Source organism: Sparus aurata, chromosome 8 (assembly GCF_900880675.1).
Source record: "Sparus aurata chromosome 8, fSpaAur1.1, whole genome shotgun sequence".
Taxonomy (NCBI): domain Eukaryota; kingdom Metazoa; phylum Chordata; class Actinopteri; order Spariformes; family Sparidae; genus Sparus; species Sparus aurata.
In genome coordinates, this window is record NC_044194.1 from 23,724,200 (window position 1) to 23,745,562 (window position 21,363).

Genomic DNA, 21,363 nt, shown 5'->3' on the forward strand with positions numbered 1-21,363 from the left:
CTTGGATGGATGATGGGTCCCAGCACAGAATAGAACCTTTTATCTTTTGGTGTCCAGATAGATGGACAGATTGTGGATTTTTTTCTCACTTTCCCATCATCGTGTGATAGGCTGCTGTTTTTTTTTTTCACATTTATAAATTTCTCAGAGAAAAATGCAAAGATATTGAGGAAACAAATCAGGTGTATTAAGGCAGCTGGTATCTATGAGCGAGTACAAGTTGATAAAAATCAGGATCTAGCAGCTTTAATATTTTTTAGTTATCTGATTAGGCTTGACTGAATTACAGGGGACTGATGGGCCTTGATAGAGGTATGAGCTTTACGGAGTGCCATTCTAGTTTCATTTTCAACCTTCCACTCAGGTTTTTTAATGCTCAAATTGAAAACACGTATTAAAAAAACTGTTCTACCTCCGACCAAATCACTTCTCCTTAAACCTACATAAAAAAACACATGAAAATCAATGTAACCAATGCAGTTATAAAGACAAGGAATACAAAGAAATAGCTGTTTATCTCTTAATGGAGACTAGGAGTCATTATCATGCTGAACCATTTCCAACTTGAAAATGAAGGAACCGTGTTGAGCAACGCACGTTGAAAACCTCAGATTAAGATCATTTTGTAGAGGTCTGGTCTTACTTTTAAAGAAACTTTTTCTATTCTTCTGTATCAAAATAAGCCACACAAATGATCAACTTCTGTTCAATTCTGGGAAACAATAAAAATGCTGATGGGGGCAAATACGTTGTAATGTAGTGTAGTTTGAATCATGAAACACAAAGACGATGTAACTCGTGCTGACATCTCACATTTGGTTTCGATTTGAATCTGACCATGTGATAACATGTATAATGTCCTTGGTTCAAATCTGGTTGGGGTCTTTCGTTGAATATCATTTTATCTTCTCCACTCACTTGATGTCATGTCTTTACTGTTAGTTGTGAAATAAAAGGTTAAATGTCTAAAACCTAAAAATGACTGCGTTAAAGCAATCTTGATTGAACAAAAATCTGAGTTTATATGAGCTGCAGCTGTGGCGAGACTGCAGTGTTGTCTCTTTCTGTTGCAGACAGAACAACAGCTCCACCCTGTGGTCTGTTAATGAGGTGCACTGAAGATGCTGAATTTCTACATCAGTTAAGTGTAATATTTAATGTAGGTATACGTTTTATGGCGTTATATTGATTTTGTTATTAGCATTAACAACTTGGGGAGTCAGTCAGTTTATTTTCGATTGGAAAAAGCTTTAAAGATTGTCTCTATGAGAGCGGACACCTGAGCATCTGAACGTTACGTGTTTTACGATCCATGGCATGACTTCATGTTAACAAAACTAATTTTCTCAATTTAACAATAAATTATCTGATTAAAAATTGGTTCTGTGACCTGGAAAGCGGCTGTATTCAGTGTTTATTATTAGTGGGTACTTCTCATGTTGGTTAGGAGGTGTCCTTTAGATGTCTTTCATTTAAGTTGACTTGTATTTTTTTTCCTTATAGCTTATTAGATGTATATCTGTCATCTATTATAATTATACCTGCCTATAATCAAAAAGAAAACATTTTTTAAAAGGATGGAGTTAAAATATACTTAAAGTAGCATAATAAATGTAACAAAACAAAAGAAAAAATGCAAAAAGCAAATTAAATAAGCCAAATAAAAATACTAAACTATAACCTGTAAGGTAAAAATGTTAAAAAGGGACACATGAGTAACAAAAACAAACAATAAAAACAAAATAACTGTCTTTAAAAAAAGACAGTATAGTAGAAATTTGAACATTTTTATATATATATATATATATATATATATATATATATATATATATATATATATATATATATATATATATATATATATATATATATATATATATATATATATATATATATATATATATATATATATATATATATATATATATATTTTATTTATTTTTTTTTTTTTTTTAAGTGTCTTAAAATGTACAATAATAAATACCAAGACACGTTCAATCAGTGATTCAATAACATATTTAATTTTTCAGTGTTTTAGTATAAAAATCCCACCGGCCTGCCGTCGGCTGGTTTCCACTCCCATTGGCTATAACTGTGGTTTTTCCCAGAGAATCAGCTAAAGTACCAAATCTATTTACACACAACATCCACATCCAGAGGGGCCAAACAAAACAGGAAGTCTACCCATCGCTACCCTGCCAAAAATAAAACATCAAACACTATCACCTCACCGCTCAGATTTAATGCTATTAATTCAAAAAAATAAAAAAAAGATTCTCACAAAACAACAGAAGAGGAAGGGCCTCTACATATGGCTCCTCATGTGCCCGTAGTATTTTCTTACAATACTCTCTCTATAAAGTAATGCATATACATTTTCTGCTTTACAATAAATTAGTACAGGCACATTTCTCTTCTCTCCTACAGCTGACTGTAGTTCAGTTGAGGTGGAAAAGATGATTCTGTGACGTTTTACAGAAGACTTGAACTCATCACAGCACACAAACAAAAAGGCCGAAAACCTGGAAAAACACAATGAAACTGTAAAATAAAAGAAAAAAAAAAAGAAAGAAATAAACACATTAGTGGGAGTCCTGTGGGCAGCAGATTTTTGGTTTTGGTGTGAATGATGCACTTTAGGCATTTTAAACTTTTGAGAGCATCTATATAGATTTTATATAAATATGTACAAACGAAAAGTAGTCCAGTAAAAACATTCAGTAAAAAAAAAAAAAAAAAAAAAAAGATGCACACAGACACAAAAAAATTAATGCCAAAGACGAAAGAACTTGAAGCTTGAGAACTCAATAACTTACAAAAACTGTAAAAAAGGAGCTGAAATAAAAGTGTTCATTACAGTATGCATGTTTGTTTTTTTCTCTCTGTAGAGATAGCACCAGCAGAAAGGGCCGACAGCATCAGTGCCGGCAACGACGTGGATCATCATCACCTGCAACTGTATAAATATCTGAACACCATGTACCAAAACAAACTGAGGGAGTGAATAAATTAGTGTCAGGCCTTGTACAGGATATTTACAGGAGCTGCTGCAGTCACACGCACACTGATGGACATCGTCGTGGCAGTGAGACGGTCGCAGCAGTCTTGCAGCACATTTAAGGAGGTCAGAGGTCAAACTCTGACACATTCAACAGGTTTAGACCCGTGATTTTTCGGTCCTCACAGCCCATGTCTGAGTTTTTTTATTCTTTCACCTTTTTGCACCCGATAACCGAGTCGTTTTCGTTGCATAGCTCTTTGACAAAACAAGATGGCCGTCACAAGCTACAGTATTTCGGACACTGGGGACAGATGTGCAAGGTGACATGAAAACGATCCGGTTCCAGTTTGCAGGAAATGGTAAACATGACAAGTGTGTGTTTGTTGTGCGTATGAGGCAGAAACTGAACGCTCTGATGTGATGGTGCTCTAAACAAAAAGCTGGAAGGACAAAGTGGAGAGATGGGATGATGGGATGATTTCAGAGGTGGTGGGTGGAAGGAAAAAGGGATAGGGGGTTCAGTCCGTGATGGCGAGGCCAGCTCTCGGCTCCAGCTCACCGCTGACACGGTGCAGGTGGTTCATGGCTCGGTCAAAGGCGAGCCGCACAGCTTTTCGGATGCGGGAGGAATGAGCCTCCTTTAGCTTAATTTTGTCCAGCGTCTGGTTGATCCCGAAGGGAGCTATCTTGGATCTAGGAAGCCATTGCCTGAAGAAAGAGAAGACAGAGTTCAGTGTGTCTTGTTTCAGACTACATCAGTGACCTCACAGTTTATGTTCTGCCTACTCTTTCACATGTACTGTTGATGATGACGACGATTCCCTTAAGTTCAGTTTCAAACTAAAAGCCCTCCAGTGTTTCAGTGGACAGAAACCCTTTTGCTCTCATGCTTTTATTGTAAATGGTAAATGGACTTGCATTTCTGTAGCGCTTTTCCAGTCTACTGACCAGTCAAAACGCTTTCCAACACTTGTCAGATTCACCCATCACACACACACACACACACATTCATACACTGATGGCGAGGCTGCCATGCAAGGCGCCAACTGCTCATCAGGAGCAATTTGGGGTTCAGTATCTATCTCAATGGGATTCCACCAGCTACCTTTCGATTACTAGACGACCCGCCCTTCCTCCTTGACTTGCAAGGTTACCTGTCACACTTGAAATGTTGCTTGGAATGTTGCTCCTGACATCTTTTCTCAAGTTTCACTGGACTTGAGTCTTACTTTATTTATTATTTTCCTGTCAAAACTTTTTTAAGTTGGATGGTTGTGAGAAATAACAATTCAATGTAACACAGTTGTCCTGATGGATTGTCACGTGTGCCACCTAGTGGTACATTCTGGTATTACTAGTCTAGTATAAGGCTTCAAATTAAACCAGTTTGAAACGTTTTTTCTTTTGTTTTTGCCTCACCATAATCACTATATTTATCCTAATGATGCATTTATCTGTCCAAAAAACACTAAAAGTGATTATATTTGTTGCCCACATGAAGATGTTTCTGTGTTGTTTTTGATCTAAATGTTATCAATTGTGTTATTGTGTGTTAAATGTGTTTACCATTACGACAGAGACACAGCTCTTTTTATTGTACTTTAATGCTTCCTCTATTTTATATGAATATTAATATGCAAAAATTATGATTTTTTTCTCCGTAGCTTTCACGTCAGGTGGCCCACTGACTTCTGAAACAGATTCTGTCTCCATAAAAGTAAATAATAATAAAGAAAATAATCGTTCTCTAATGCTCAAGAGGTAAACATATTTTCAAGCAGCAATGTCAATTTCTACTATATTTTGTCTCATGTCTTAGATTCTGAAATTAAAAAATCTCACCAGTAGCCAACATTTAAACGGTTATTTTTCAAATTTTTCTTCCAGGGGGCATGCCCCCGGACCCCCCGAATGTTGCTAGGTTAGAGACTCAGAGCACCGCTGCTACAAAAACAATCTAGGGGAAAGACTGCAAATACATTACACCCCTGCTTTATTTTAAGCGTCCTGAGATCTTCTTCTTTAACTTTTTTACTCTTTTTCAGAATGAGTCGGTGAGTTCCTCACCAGCTGCGCCTGCTGTCGAAGAAGTGGACGAGGAAGAGTTTCTCTGCGGACCTGAACTGCATCCGCTCTCCGACTCTGAGAACGTCCAGCGGTGGCTGGGGAAGCTCCACCCCGTTGTGCTGACACACCGTCCTCTGTACTCTGGGCTCCATGATCTGTGAGGGTCAAACAGAGATGGGTGGAGACTGAGTGAAACTGCCTCCTCACAATAACACTGTGGAGCAGATCCTGGTGGCAGCGGCTGCAGAAAAGAAGCCTGCACTCAGAGACACAAGCATGCAAGGCCGAGTCGAGCCGAAAACGCTCTGAGCGAAGCGGCCGACTCCACAAACACACACACACACACACGCACACACAAAAGCAGTCCATGATCGGCCAGCTGGAAGCTCCTGCATGGCTGTGAGCACAAATCACGAGCTACAGCACGCACAATGGCAGAGGGGCAGATGGGTAATGAGACACAGAGGGGACCAGCACTCACTCACCAGGGCGGGGTAGGAGGGATATCCACTACACTTAGCCCAAACTAGTTTAAGAGGCTCCAGAACAAATGGAGAAGCAGCGGTGGGCTTCCACACCTCTACAGGAACAACAACAAGCAAGTTATGAAGTATTCAGTGCAACAGACAGAGAGCACAGCCAGTCTGAACAAACAGCCATGCACACGAGAGGAGGTGTACACACACACACACACACACACACTTTAAAGATTAGCTTCAAAAAACAGGGATTGGACATTGTTTATATGAAACTATAAATCACCGAACCCAGAGAAAATAACACACTCCACTCCACTTCCTCCTTGTCCATCAAAGGTATCCTGTTTCTGGACTGTTTGTTCATTCACCACTTCCTTTATAAATTAAACCTGCATCTGTTCATCTTTCCCTCAGAGGACCGTGGACCTTAATTTGGGGAGCTGTGATGAGCTGCTGCTTCAGTAAAACTGGATACTGGATGCTCAAATTTATAATCCACTGCACAGCTGCTTGGTCATACAGGTGGAACGGTAGAAAAAAGTGAAAAAAGGGAGAAAAAATAAAAACAATGCATGGTAGTAAATTAACACTATTAGAAGGAGAGGGACTTTTTAATAAGGTTAGTAAATGTCCTCAGCAGTCAGAGAGAAGAGTTGACCAATCAAAGCATGCCATGCTGTTTCAAACACATTCATCAGATGACTCTCATTACTGGCTCACCTGAAGAGATCTTGGCAGCTTTGGTGAACTCTCCGTTCTCGATGCAGGTCATTAGAGTGCTTTTGTCATCCACAGTGCTCCGTCGAGCTGCCGCTGGTCGTCCTTTACTACTTTTAGGAACAATGACGGTGCTGAAAGAGACAAGAGGAAAGCTAGGTAAGGAAAATGTTAAAAACCACCATGTGGTCTGTAGGAAGAAACATTACATTGTAATGTAGCTATGCAATATTTTGTATCCTTTTTCAGAGTTAGATTAACTCTCTTTGGCTTTCCCTGCTGCATTAGTGTCACCCATATATTATATGTACTAGAGCTGTCCAAAACGATTAATCAAGCGATTATTTTTTCGATTAGTCGACTAATCTAACGATTAATTTAACGTTACATTACCAAACAAAAGTAACTAGTGACTGTAACAGTCCTTGGTAACTAATATGAGGAAAAAATACCGCAGTTGTAGGCGGAGCAGCGTCTGTCCTCCCGCCTGTCCTACCAACTCTTCATCACATTTCTTCCCGAAAAACAGCGTCTGTCACCGGCAAAAACCCTTAACTCACTCAAGTGGTTGTGTTGATATAAATCACTGCGATGGTCAGCCCTCCCAACCGAGACTTAAGTGAACTTTCCCCCAGAAAACAGCCTCCGTCCCCACAAGTGACAGAGTCACGCAGCGACCTGTTTACTGATGGCGATTATGTAATAATGTAATTTAGCACGAACAACGTAACTCGCTCACCTTCCAGGATGTTTAGGGGGCAGGGTTCTTAATCACTACACATTATACACGGTCCGCGGGTTTAGAGTGACAGGGGAGACACCTGGGAAACACCCAGACGTCTCTTTAGGAGCGGCAGCGCAGTTTCTGTGTGAATTACATGGTGGTTCGTCTTTATTTCAGCCGGTGCTTCGCACTGTGTGAATGACCAACGGCGGAGAATTGACGAACCGCCGCTGCGGCGTTAATGCAGCTTCTCTGTGTGAGAGGGGCTATTCTCAGCCTCCGCAGGTACTACCACTTCCTGTTTGGGACGACGCGCCGACGCAAATTATTCATGTCGACAAATTTTTGTCCCAGCCCTAATATGTACCAATGCATAATGTACAAGGGAGGTAATAAATGAAAATATACAGAAAAACTGTCTCAATTGTTTTTGTGTTCTTATATTTAACTTGATAAATAAGTAACAACATGAGGTTACTTGATTAGAAACTGTGGTCCAGAGACATGTGTTGAAGAGAAACTCAGTTTTCACACAATTGTCATCTCAGCTTGGTCTGTATCAAGTTAGAAATACTGGACAAAACTATTCAAATAGCAAATAAGCTGGAACTTTGGCTCTGGATGTTTCCTCCCATACTCACCTTGTGCCACATAGGACACTTCCACTGGAGGAGATGCTCGACTCAGAGGCACAGCGCCGGCGAGGCTCAGGCAGGCGAGGAGACGGTAAGATGTCCTCCTCCTCCACCACAAAACCGTTTGCAATTCCTGAAGGAAAAAAAACACAGGCAACTTACACAGTATAGTGAAGGGTCAGGGTGCATCAGAACTCTTACAATCAACTGTTCTCCAAGTGGGTACCTGTGCCGAGGCGTTTTATCGGCGACTCCTCATCATCGTCCTCGACGTCGGCGCTGCTGCTCCGTGTTCTTTTCTTAGGAAGGAGGAGCGTCTCCAGTCGGGGGATCACCACTGACAGGAAGGTTTTGGTGCCCAGTGGCGGCGGCGACACAGCGGATGCCTCTTGGGTCTTGGGTGGTTTCTGGGGGCTGGTGCTCTTGGACTTGCGGAAGAGGTTGTTTGTCCGTCGGTTGCAGGCTCCAGAGGCTTCGGTGTGGAGGTCGCCATTGAGGAGCAGCGGGTCTGGGATGTGCCCATTGGGGGTATCCGGGGGCACTGAGGTAGTTGTGTCTGTGTCGCCATCGAGCTCCATGGGAGTATGGTCCATGCTGGTTTTGACCGCCTTCAGAGGGGGCGGCTCCAAGTCGCTGGGCGAGATGTCGATTTGCGACAGTGAGGTTAACAGCTCCAACGTTGGCGGAGGTAAAGGCTTCTCCTCCTGTGGCGTGCAGGGCTCTACCGGGGGTTCAGGTAGTGGTTTCTCCTCCAATTCAGTTGCAACAGGCTCAGGGGCAGTGGGCAGTGTTGTTGGGAGGGACTTCTTCAGGCTCATTTCGCTGCGGACCTCCATGATGGTCTTCTTCAGAAGTTTGAGCCTCTTGCTGCGGGACGGGCTGTGTTTCATGGCTCTGCTCAGGTCCAGCTTCTCCAGCAGCTCCTTCAGCTGATCCTCCAGAGGAGTCTGCTGACGGTAGGTGGGAGTCAGCAGACGGTCCACTGAGAGAGAGACAGCGAGAGAGAGAGAGAGATTCTCATGACATCACAGCGTTATCTCCATTACATCACTTCAGCACTTCTATTTCATCTGCAACTGATGTGCCCAACACAAGTTGAAAGAACTCTTCAAACAGTCTAAAAACACAAAGACATTGTGTAAAAACAAGTCTTTGCAGTGGAGGAACCAGAACCAGATGATGTTTGAAGATTGTACTTGAAAAATGACCAGTCATCGATTTTCAACATTGCCATTGACAAGTGATTTCGACTTACCATCCTCCCAGGAGAAGGGGGGCGGCACCTCCAGTTTTGGGGCTTCGGGCAGATGTAACCCGCTGGCGAAGTCGAAGCCGATTCTGTCAGCCTCTCTGCGGGCCCTGCGGAGGATGACTCCTCCGTGGTCCTGCATCCGCTGAGCTGCCTTGTGGAAAAACGACTCCTTGGAGTTGTACGACATGCAGTTGGAGATGATGAGGTTGAAGTCGTCCTCGAAGTCCTCCAGGCTCCTGTAGCTGTGAAGGTCGATTCGTTTTCTCATGGTGGAAAAGTCCATGGGGTTCTTGATGTGGTCCAGGTAGTCAGGAACCTGCAGGAGACAAGAGACATGTTGGAGGCTGCAGACCGTCTGAGAAGATCACCTACAGGGATTCACTTTGAAGAAGTCAAAAATCTACTTTTAATTGGAACTTTACCAAGTGGCATGGGTTCATCAACTGACCTCCTTAGCACACTTCCTTTGCATTTTTCACAATAAAAGGATTAAAACGCACAAGTGATGTGCTTGTATCAACAGTAGCTTTATCTAACGAACGGTGCAAAAAGAAATTCTACTGGGTTGCAACTGTGGGAAGACACCAGTTCTGTCAAATTAAATGTTAACAACTTTTCCTGGATATTTTAGTCTATTTAGTCAATATCCAGGACATGAATGTAGTGCTGCATTACATCATTTCCTCCTATTTACCTCTTTGATGTTGACGGGCTGAGCGAAGATACTGTACTGGTCCTTCTCCTGTAGCTGACTGAGCACGGCTCGCAGCAAGATGTTGAAGGGGGTCAACTGGTATTCCAGCGCTGACTGCTGCTGCTTCATCTGACGGGAAAACACATAGTCAAACAACTCTAAACGGTGAGCCAAAGTTTCAATTCATGTGAAAAGGATCAAGTGCAAGTTCTGTTTTATATTCATATTGAGCGTAATGGATTTATGCCACTTTCTTGGTGTGAATGTTGGGGGGGGGGGGGGGGGGGGGGTTTGTACACACAGCCACTAACAATCAATACATCTCGTGTTTGTAGCATTTTATTCAAGTCTTCAAATTTGTGAGCATAACACAAATCCAGCTCATCAGTTAAATCTGAGAGGTTTTTGGTGACACTGAAAGCAACTATATTACACTTTAACTATAAATAAGTGTTATCCATAGGAAATTGATAATGATCAACAAACCGAAAGTGAAAGGTCAGTCATTTTTCGAGCCAAATTGTCAAAATTTCCTGGTTTCAGCTTCATCAATTCAATGATTTTCTTCACCTCTTTGACAGTAAGTGAAGTTTCTCTGGGTTTTAGACTGTTGGTTGGATAAAAGAAGCAATTTGAGTCGCTTCAGACTCTTGATTCTGATGAGCATTTTTAACGACATCTATGTGGATGAATGACTGATTCATCCCCGTTGGTGATTTTTAAAAATCCAGACAGGAAATCTGTTGACATTATTTGTAGATTCCTTGATTTAAAATGAAGCTTTGAACTTTGTGATGCAGAAGCAGTAAATGTTGAAATGAATCTCACCTCCTCCCTCTTGAGCTTCTCTCTCTTCCTGATGAGCTCCAGCAGCAGGCGAGCTCGCTCCAGGTCATGGCGAAGGCGGTGCCACTCCTTCAGCTGCTCCTTCAGTGCCTGGTTGTTCTCCTGCGAAAAGAGCACAAACAAACATTTTTCAGCAACAACTTCAATGAAAGGTAATGCTCCACTGTGGGAAGCCACTGAGCGTCACCAGCACTGACCATCTGCTTGGCTTTGGACGGCTGAGGGTTGGCCTGTAGCCTGCGGATCAGCGGCACATTGTTCCTCGACTGCCTCTTCTGCACCCAGTAGCTCAGCACCCGCTCAACAAACAGACGCTTCCTCTGAACTGCCACCTGGTTCAGGATGGTGTCAAAGCTGACCCACGGGGAAACAAAAGGAGATGTTTAATAAATAAATACTTCTTTCAGTATTCAGAGATAACCTGAACAGAAACAAAATCTAACAAGCTTTTATTTTTCATTTTTTCATGGCTGTAAGTTGTGATGAGTTATATCTCTGAATGACTGACTACTAGATGCATTCTCATATCCTGTTGCCTGCCTACCTTGATGCAGTGATACTGGGCCCAGAGTTGGTGGGGTTCTCAGGCTCTGGCTCTGGTTCTGGCTCCACTCTTTTAGTCTTCTTCTTCTGCCAGCCCTTGCCCCGGGCCTTCCCCCTCTTGTCTGCCCGCTTGTGGCAGGCTCCATTTTTCGGGTGTGACTCCTCGTAGATGTTGAGTGGCCGGCGATCGCAGCCTTCGGGCGTGTGGCTGCAGCAGTAGGCGGTCTTTTTCACAGAAAAGGTGGTGGTACCGGACGTCGTCACCTCTTTCACAGGCTCCATCTTCATGTAGAGGCCAGCCTTTTGGGCACAGCTGACATGGAAGGCAGTGTAACAGTTGATCTTATCGCACTGGATGCATGCTCCTGCACCTTTCTCTTTACACAGGTAACAGGTGAGCTTCCAGCGTGCTGGTGGAATGTTACGGACGCCATCAATGGGCTCAATAAAAACTGTGTCAGAGAAACCAACCTCAGGCACCCATAGAGCACACGCTACATGACCCCAGCGGTCATCATCAGTCCTCTTCAGGGCTCCACCTCTGTTGGGACAAAAGACGCACTCAGCAGGCCGCGATGGGCACTGCAAACAGTGTCTGCACAGCCACTGGCCCTCAGGGATGTACGGCACACCATAACACTCCTGGTGCACGGGGATATTGCAGGAGTCACAGAAGAGAATGACATTACTGTCAGCACCATCTCCGTCCATACAGATGCAGCAGACAGCGTCCTCATCCACCAGCGACTGCAGGTCGCTCTGACCCTGCGTGGCTGAGAACGACTCCTTCTCAAAACGGTCCATTAGGAACTCAAACAGGTTATGCGACACCTGACTGATGCCCTCACTCTTCCTCTTCTCGTTGATAAGCTCAAGCCAGGCAAAATCCTCCTCGTCCATGTCATACTCCACCTCCTCATCCAGTTCCTCTGCTGTCCTCTCTGTGTATTTGTAATATGTTGCCGGCCTCCTTGGCACCACTGGCAAGTTGTATTCAACCGTTCTAACCTTTGGCTCCAACAGACCTCCTGCAGTGCCGTGCTGGCCAATGCCACCGAGCGACGCCGTGAGTGCTGCGTTCTTCTTCTGCCGGTTGTTTTTGAGACGCACAGAGCGCACCAGGACCTGCTGGGGCTTCTCGTTGTTCTCTTTGTTGCTGTTGCACTCCATGATCTCCTGAGCTGTGGGGTCGTCGTCAGTGATGACGTCCAGCTTGTCATAGATGCTGAATCGGTGCACACGACCGTCCACCTCAAGCTCCACTATTCGCTGAGCCTGTGCATATGTCAGCGTCTCCCGGTTGGGTGACGGCTTGATGGGAGAGGAGTCCCTCTTTAGCACCGCTGGGCGGTGCTGTCGACTTTTTTTCTTCATTTTGAAGCCGTAAAGACCCTGAAAACGGAACATATGAAACGCCAGTGTCAATATCTCAGTAATATGGTGTTGTGGCCGCAAAATCTCCTGGCATGAAATCACCCTCTGAAGCAACAACCAGAACACAGAGCAGTGAGAGTTGGGTTTAACAGAACATGCACTAATGATTAACAACCTTACACTACAGTGAGGAAGGTTGATTAACAACCTTACGCTCAATGTAGCCTTAAAGGAACAGTGTTTCTACAAGGATGTCAGCACCTCTTACAGCCTTCAATCATAGAGGAACATTTAAGAAGGAAATACATAACTTTTAGTCAGAGCCTTTTTTTATGTTCTGTGGGTCTCCTTTAGATGCTTTGAGGATTTCTATGAGCTGCCTACAATATCAACTAAGCCTGCATTAAGATTTAAATGCAGCATCGGGCAAGCTTTCAATATGTTCAACATGCAACATTATTGACACTCATCTGTTTTCACAAGTGTCACACGTGAATCTTTGGCCTCATCTATGTTGCCGGCCTGATGATGCAAATGTCCTGACTACATTAAGGCTGTGTATCTGTGCCACTCTGATACCCGACTCTCTGTGCCGATTCTAAAACTTTTGTCAAGTGACGTGTACAAAAAACAACTGTAAAAAGTCATGGCTGTGTCCTGCAATTCACAGTAGGGTATGGTATCAATATACTCAGATCTGAGAAGCTCAGCTCTTGTCATAGTAACATATGTATGTTTATGTTTGCTGATCTGTGTCAAGCTGAATATCTGTGTTTGTATCCTCCTCTACATCTGTTGTCTGTACTGTATGCAAGTAGACTGGCGGTTACTGAGCTGAATCCCATGTTTGTTTCAGCATTAGCGATACAACTATCTTTCTCTGCTTAACAGATTTTTTTTTTTTTTAATAAATGGTGACTCAAGAATGTGAAAATGTCCATCAGTTTCCCAGATGCCATGTTTAATAATGTTTAAATGCATATCTTTGTCTGACAGACACTCAAAAACCTAAAGATATTCAGTTAGCTCTCAAACAGGATGGAGCAGACCAGCTAATACCTGGCCTTTAACCTCAAGAATGTCTGGAATTTCGCTTAGATAACGGCTGTTTCATCATTAAAACTGTCATGTATTGTCGACGTTTAAACAAATGATTTCATCTCTGTGTCGCTGTGTGTATCCTCCTGTAACCTTACATGTGCTCTCTGCACTGTGTGGGAATACTGAAAACAAATTCCTTTAAACTGTCGACATACTTGGCCTCTTCTGTTGTGCTGCTAAAATCGGCACGCAGCTACAATTGTGGCCTTACAGGGACAAAAGAGACATGAAGCTGAGCTCGGAGCTTTAAATGTGTACCCCTAGTGTCAATCTCATTTTTGTTCTCAGCACGCTTTCTGTCTACTAGCTCAATGTAGTAACAGTACAGGGGGCGGAAACGGACTGCATGTGATAACGTGCACTGGATGAATGAAAGAAATGTTCCCAGAGCAGCACACCGAGCCGACGAACGACTCAGCTAACCAGGCCGAAGCCGCTGACAGCGGGTTGTTGTTGGAGATCAGCGGCCAACAGCACAGCGGCTTCTACTCGCCCAGCTTCTCCCTGGCTGTGTATTAAACGGTTCCTGCTAGCCACGGCTAGCATTAGCATCGCTCAATCGAACGTCAACGGTGATCTATGTGATCAATCGATGTTGCTTCAGCGTTATAAGCCAAACACAGGTTTGTTACAGGAAAAGACGACCCGTAGATGTCCTCTCATCTGACGGCGGCCTATCCGGTCCCCAGTTAAACGCATTAGGACACTCCGTCCACAATCCTGGCTAACGGTAGCCTGCTAGCATTACACCTAACTGAGGGGGGAGGAAATATGGCGACCAACACAACAAGAAAATGCCTCGATAGAAAAGGGTGGCTTTTCCCAAGAGCAGCGAGGATTAGTTTTGAGTTTAAACCTATGTAGACTGTAGAGGGGTGACATTTCTAGGTGAGGACAGAGTGAGACTGGACTTACCTCGGTATTTCACGAATTCTGCTTGTTAAAACAGCAGCAATGGCGGCGCGGCCTGTGAAGCAAAGCGACAGTTAAATCCACATTCAGTCCGCTCATCCAACAGCGGCCGCGGCTCGCGCTGAACCGAGTCAAACTTGAAGGTAACCGGCAGGTATCCAGGGCGACGGAGCCGGTCTCGGGTGTTATACTGTAATCAGGCTGAACACTGATCGATAGGACTGATCAGAAGCAGTTGGAAGCTGTGGAGCTCAGCAGCTGCCCGAGCTTCTCTTCCCCCAACAACAATGCGGTTGTGTGAATCTTTACGCCGTGACGTCACGGCGTACCAAGGAAAACCCGGAAGTCGCTGCTATTGCTTTTGTGGGAGACTGTACAAGTTCTTTAATTTATAACAATATATATATAATCCAGAAAAGGCGTCATTTTAAGAAGTGAAACACTTAGATATGCTTGGTTTGAGGGACTAGGTAAATGAACAGGGGATTTTAAAGGAAACACTAATTGTTATTGTTTTTTTTACTGTCTATTGTGTGGTGGCCCTGAAGTGCAGATCATAAACACAAACTGCCATGATTATACTCAATGTGGGACTGAGTCAGTATAACCTACAGTGTGTCACTGTCTGTTCATTGTAATAAAGGAACATGTCTGCCAGGGCAGCTGTGTGGCTCACTGATGTGTTATTAATAGGTTTTGGACAACAATGGAGCTCTATGGCACAGAGGGGCAAGAGGCTTTGGGCTTTGGATGCACACATAATACACATAAGTAATATCAAGTAAATTGTTAGTTTGGGTTTGCAAATGGGTTTTGTTGACAGGAAGAAAAATATAAAATCACTAGTTGTTTATACTGACTGCAAAGAGACTTGATGCTAAAGGATTTTCCTGTTTTGGGATTTTACCTAGATATTATTACATTGTCAATCTTCACTAAACCAGCTATGTGATTGTTCAAAACCTGTATATAAAACGATATATGTAGTTGTTAGTAGGAGTTAGGATAAACACACTCTTGATACGTTTTACTTCAAATCGACCCACCCAGTTCATGATCTTTGAACAAGTGACGTTAATGCTTAGTAGAGATGTTGATGAAGGTTCTCAGTAATCATCTCAGTCACTGCACCTTGGCTCACCTAGCCCTAGCAACCCATATGAAGGCCAGTCGGGTCAATGACCCACAAGTGGCCTCTGAAACGACTCTGAAACTCAGACCTTAATGACTCTGTAAGGACATGCCCACACAGAATTTAAAACCCTGCAAACTCCCCTCCAGCAAGTGAAAACTGAAGCAGCCTCTTGGATGAGAGGTGAACGTTTTCAAGAAACTGAAACAAGTCCAGTTGACTACGATACAGCACTTAGAAGCTTCGTAGAGGTGACTAACTGCAGAGCTGAAATGGATTTGTCTCCAAGAATTTACTTTTATTTTTAAATCTTAAAATATTTACAACTCCTTACGCACATGGTCAGAAAATACTCCACATAAATCAGGCAAAACAATAAAAAGGGATCTCCTCCAATTGGAAAAACATCCAGTTCAGCAATAGGTCTAGACTAGAGCATGTTTTCCCTAGCTTAGCACAAAGGCTGGAGGGAGATGAAAACTGGGCTGGGCTTAACAAGTCTTGGTCCTATCGCAGAAATGAAACAGATATCCATCTTCATATCTGACAGAAAACACTTTCTCAAAAATGCTGGACTGTTCCTTTTTCGATAACTCTGCCCTGTCTTCTGGTGTGTTTTTTTTCCAAGTAATCAAGCAGCAGTCAGATGGATCAGTTGGACTCAGTCGGTGGCTTCACGTCGCCTTGACACTGTTTGGGACAGTTGGACAGAGCGTCCTCTTTGGACAGCAGGTTGTTTTTGCGGAGATGGCAGGCCTGCTGGTAGGGGGGGCGTATGGGTGGCTGGGTGGGAGGGGTGTACTGATACTCTTTGCCAGCATCCAGCTAAAGACAGGAAACAGTAAGAGAAATAGACAACAGCATGTATGAGATTGTGCTTGGGTGAAGAAAAGAAGGAATGATAACTGCATGCATCACGCTGAAACAAGAATCCCTTTAAACAGCCCCAACTCATCCATAATTTACCCCTGAAAACACATCAAATACCCTAATCTACATCGAGGTGTTAGGTCAATAGAGATACCTTAATCTGTCCATTAATTTAAAAAACTCAACTCTGAAACACAACTTGAATAGAGAACCCCTTAAATATTAAGTAAATGTTAAGGGGTTCATGGCTTTCCCCTTAATTCACACATTATTTCAAAATATTTGACAAATCCATTGATGACCCAGTTTAAGGTGTTATCAAGGTTGGATTTTGGATCAATCAGAAGGATTGTTTATTCAGAGGTTAACCTCATTTATAGTTTCTAAACAGATAAATTAATAGATTATAATATGTTAAGGTTGTCTTAACTGGAATGTCTAAACAGTTTGGTTTTAAAAGGTGAAAAATTATTTTGAATCTCATTAATACCATTCCTGAGTTTCCTCCTTAACTGAACAATTATATATCTTATATACCATTTAATAGTGGCTTTTGTGTAATTTGTTAAATTTTAAGGGGTTTCTACCGCTAAGAGTCTTTTGTCATGCAGATTATCCATTAAATCCCATTAAATATTTCATTCACTTAATTTATCCATTAATTATCCCCTTAATATCACAGTAAATTTTCATTTCAAGGGGACATTAAATAAAGCAATATAACCTTAGCAGATACAATCAAACAGAGAATGGAATGACAGCTGTTTCAATGATAAAAAAGGAACCGTGTTTCTGATTGACTCAGTAAAGACCGTAAGGATAAACCTGTGTCGCCTCACCTGCAGAGGGTAAGTTCTGTCTGAGTCGTAGGCGCTGAGATCACCACACGCAAGGAAGGGAACGATGACCCTGTTCGGACCCTCTAACTGATTAAAGTCTACATCTGAGGCACAGAGAACAGAAAACCCAGACTGAGAACAGACAGAGGAGAACCAGAGGACCAGGACATGCAGAGAAACTAAAGACTGATCCATATGTGATTTATGCTACTGAGACAAATGCGTTATTCAAAACTAAACAGAAACCACATCTGTCCTGAGATCTGTCCTGAGATCTGTACAGATCAGATATCCTGGACAGACCATGTATGTAAAAGGGTTCCAATTTACCGTAGGAATGATCCAGCAGAGGGTTGGACATGTTGGGGACATAACCTTCAGGAGGACAGTAATTCTGACACACCACAAAGGCCTCTGTACACAAACAGATACAAAGACAGTGAGTTTCGACAGAGTTCAACACCAAAGGTTCAGATGTGAATTAATGTGGTAAAACCAACGCACAGTTTAATCAGATTTTAGTTTGGATATTCTGTGTTTCTCAGATTTTACTTCCTCTAAGTTTGGAATAAAACAGCTGCTTATTTCTGTCACTAAACTGTAACTCATAGCACAAAAGTAAAAAAAATGTATAAAAATTCTCTAGATGAGTTTGGGGTGAGCCTTGTGATTGGTCAGTTAGGGCGGGGTCTCACCGATGCTGGAGTTTCTGCTGCTGCGAGGCTTTGCACAGGTGACACCACTGAAGAAGATCTTCAGCTGAGAGTACAGCAGAGTCACATCTTTACCTCTGAAGATCTGAGACACACAGGGCAGGATGGGTTTAATGCAGTCTGATCTGACAGTGGCTCTGACCCACAATGTACCACTGCACATAAACTATACACACCTTGGCCACAAACGTCCCTCCAGGTTTCAGGACATGAGTTGTGATGTTCAGAGCCTGAGAGAAAAAAAAAGAAGTCAGCATGACATCACAGACTGACAGGTGAATAAAACACCTCTCTACTTACAGCCAATAGGAGTTGAGCCTGGATGTACTCATCCACGTCATGGAGCCCAGTTACTATGGAAACAGAACATGAAAAAATACTTCAGATAACAAACAGGCATCATCATACTTCAACATACCACAAAGTTATTCCAAGCGGCAAATTTTAAATAAGAAAAATATATAAAAACCAGAGAGCAGCAAAACAAACTAAATGAAGACAGAAAAAAACAAACAGTATGAATTAAACTAACTTCTGGGGGTTAAATCAATAGATAACTTCCCAGGGAACTTTCTACAGCTTTTTTAATCAACATCTCGGGACATTTTACTTTGAGTATATAAAATAATCTTTGTTTTGCATAAAGACACCAGACATAAGAATAACTTATTCAAGAAATACGTATTACATTCTTTGCAACAGAGTGCAATATTCATGCACTCTGTCCAAAAAAGCTTAACAGTGTCCCAGGTCGACCAAAGCTGTTCCTCAGATTCAATATTTATTTGACAAAATGTACGTTCATTACAAATTAGAATTCACTGCATGGACAAATATTGAAATATTGAAATTCCTTAATTTTAGGTGATAAAGGAATGTCATGGAAACCTTTATCTTAGCCTTGGAAATTACTGATGTTTCCCTCTTTTGCAATGTTGTCAAGACACACAAAAATATGCAGAGTTTAAACATTTCAAAAGAAAAATACTGTGAAAACAACTGCACACTGAGGTGAGGTGTTTTCAGACCCTCAATATGAATTTCCCAGGGGTAGTGAGAGTGTCAATCTCGGGACTGTGTTATAGATAATTCCTCGTGTTTGGAGCATAAAAAGTAAAGTCAGAGTTCAGAATAAACCTGCAGGATTTAAATCTTAAGAAATGGAAATGGAAATAATTCCTAGCAACTGAATTAAACCATTCAAAGAGAGATGGAAGAGACTTGAAAGCAGGTGAGGACAGACAGATAGTGAGCGTCTTACCGTCTGGAGCTCCGTCACACACCACTAGGTCGGCTGGCTGACCCTCAAAATGACGGATTATCTCCTGAGCTGTCGACACCTGAGAAGAGGAAGGTGACAGATCATGTGAAGTCAGCAGCCCTCCACAAATACCACTGGAGTTCTATGAGAGTTACATGTTAATTCCTGATGTCTTTACCTTTGTGATGTCCCCCTGGATCTGCGTGACTCCTGGCAGTGGAGCCATGGCCTGCAGATCAACCGCAACGATCTTCACCTCCTCCCCTCCTTCACCCTTCTCACCCTTCTCCTCCCGCCCTCTGAGTGCAAAAACAAATCAAGGCATTATTAAAAAGGTGGAATTTAAATGCAGAGCTGCACAAATATGTTACCTTGTTGTAATGAATTTCAATTCATGTGTAGTCACACTTTTAGATGTTTTCTATCCAGTTGATTATATTTATGTTCATTTAAAAAAACAAAAGAAGCAAAACCTGAGTTTCCGGCTGAGGACCTGACTCCAGCTGCCAGGAGCAGCACAAAGATCCACTGCTCTGTTCACACCTGTGAGAGAAAAATAAATCTTTATCAATTAATTTCTGACAAATTGGACAATTGTTTACGGACAGCATACAAGTAAAACTAGTGACAGGGGCATGGATGGGTGACAGGGGAGCCTGGGAAAGCCCTAAAAGGTCAATCCAGAACCAGACAGTTAAAAGGCCCGTTTATACCTTTTTCACACGTGACATACACAAACATCAAATGTTTGGTTGTTGTCACGTGTAAATAGAATTTTTAACATTCTCTGTATTAGCCCCAGGGAGGGGGCTGTAAGGCAGGTGGGAGACCTGAAGCCCATGGGGTAATACTCAGCACATGGACACAAGGTAAGAGGAGACATGTCTCAGGTGTCCTGGGCCTCTTACCTGTGAATAGGTTGAACTCTTGGTCGAGCTGCAGCAGCTTGAAGGCGCTCCTCGCTCTCCAGCCCTCCTCTTTGGCTAGACGGTAGTAAATGTCCCGCTTGTCTTTGGAGGAGCGACCCATCGTGACCTCTGACCCCTCTGATGCAAAACACACACAACCGCATGTATGGTGGTTTCTCTTCTTTTACCAAACATGTCTATGACATGATGGATTATTCAAGGTTCACAGCTAATGGTTGTTTTAAACATTTGCTGATACATCATCCGTTTTTCAATTTTCTTATTATTTGTATTAATGTATTAGATGAGACAACCTAAATTTGTTTTGTAATCGTTCAGCCGAATTGAAGAGCACGTCAAAGTGAACCTAAAACTATATTAACTATAATTTCGTCGCCAAAGTTACTGTGATGCAGATGGTTAACATGGTCTTATTCACTTTTTAAACTGAGTTTGGTGTTAAGCGTACAAGAAACGACACATTTCACGGCTGTCGCAGCGTACTGTCTCATGTTAGGTCACGTGTGTGTCTCTGAATTGAATAAATAAATATGTTCACTAAACAATACACGTAAAACAATACCATGACTTCAATTTAAACAGCGATTTTGGACCATTTACAATGCGTTACATACTTGTTCACGTGCTGTTCCGGTGTTGATGATGAACGGACCCCTGGTGATGATAGCTGTCCCAGAAGCGCCTGTTCAAAATGTCGTTGCCGAAACTCACCTTCTCAGCTAAAAGAATAAAACATTGTCTTTTAAAAAAAATACATTATTGTTAAGCTTTATCAATGTTTCTAAATATGCAATCAGCAATTTCTGTCTAATTATATTTATAACGTATAATTATACGCATTAAAGGCAATAGGATTATTCAAAAAAAGATAGAACGAATAAATAATACATATTTACCAATAAGCAAGTTATTTTTTTTAATGTTTTGTTTTGTTTTGTCTTTTCTTGCTTTACAGTATTTCCAGTCTTCTGTCTTCTCAGTAGCGGCCACATGGTGTCGCTGTAGATACATGAAATTGCTCGACACAAGTGCTGAAAGGAATAATCAAGAAAACGTGATTAATTGGTCCAAGTAAAAGACATTTGTATTTTTTGTACAAAAAGGAGAAAAAAAGTATGTGTGTATATATATATATATATATATATATATATATATATATATATATACATATATACATATATATATATACATATATACATATATATATATACATATACATATATACATATATATATATACATATATACATATACATATATACATATATATATATA

The 21,363-nt window shown here is 42.1% G+C and overlaps 2 protein-coding genes across 3 annotated transcripts; both read right to left on the minus strand.

The window, feature by feature from the left end:
* Nucleotides 1–1,998: 1,998 nt before the first annotated feature.
* LOC115586691 (bromodomain-containing protein 1-like) lies at nt 1,999–15,623 on the minus strand. 2 transcript variants are annotated; one of them, XM_030425948.1, is made up of 12 exons: nt 14,349–15,623; nt 10,960–12,350; nt 10,613–10,769; nt 10,398–10,517; nt 9,570–9,698; nt 8,879–9,191; nt 7,850–8,605; nt 7,630–7,756; nt 6,268–6,398; nt 5,554–5,648; nt 5,069–5,223; nt 1,999–3,709 (listed from the first exon to the last, which is right to left on the minus strand). In XM_030425948.1, exons 2-12 carry the CDS (start codon nt 12,330–12,332, stop codon nt 3,520–3,522), a joined length of 3,546 nt encoding a protein of 1,181 aa, XP_030281808.1. In that variant the 5' UTR covers nt 12,333–12,350; nt 14,349–15,623; the 3' UTR covers nt 1,999–3,519. The 2 variants fall into 2 exon arrangements, with proteins under 2 accessions (XP_030281808.1, XP_030281809.1); XM_030425949.1 differs by lacking the exon at nt 5,554–5,648 and having other exon boundaries at nt 3,560–3,709.
* A 131-nt stretch (nt 15,624–15,754) lies between these two features.
* Nucleotides 15,755–20,808, minus strand: ftsj1 (FtsJ RNA 2'-O-methyltransferase 1). Its single transcript, XM_030425950.1, has 11 exons — nt 20,704–20,808; nt 20,069–20,206; nt 19,634–19,703; nt 19,339–19,459; nt 19,161–19,239; nt 18,200–18,252; nt 18,076–18,129; nt 17,882–17,984; nt 17,517–17,600; nt 17,187–17,290; nt 15,755–16,302 (listed from the first exon to the last, which is right to left on the minus strand). Exons 2-11 carry the CDS (start codon nt 20,187–20,189, stop codon nt 16,129–16,131), a joined length of 963 nt encoding a protein of 320 aa, XP_030281810.1. The 5' UTR covers nt 20,190–20,206; nt 20,704–20,808; the 3' UTR covers nt 15,755–16,128.
* Between the last annotated feature and the right edge of the window lie 555 nt (nt 20,809–21,363).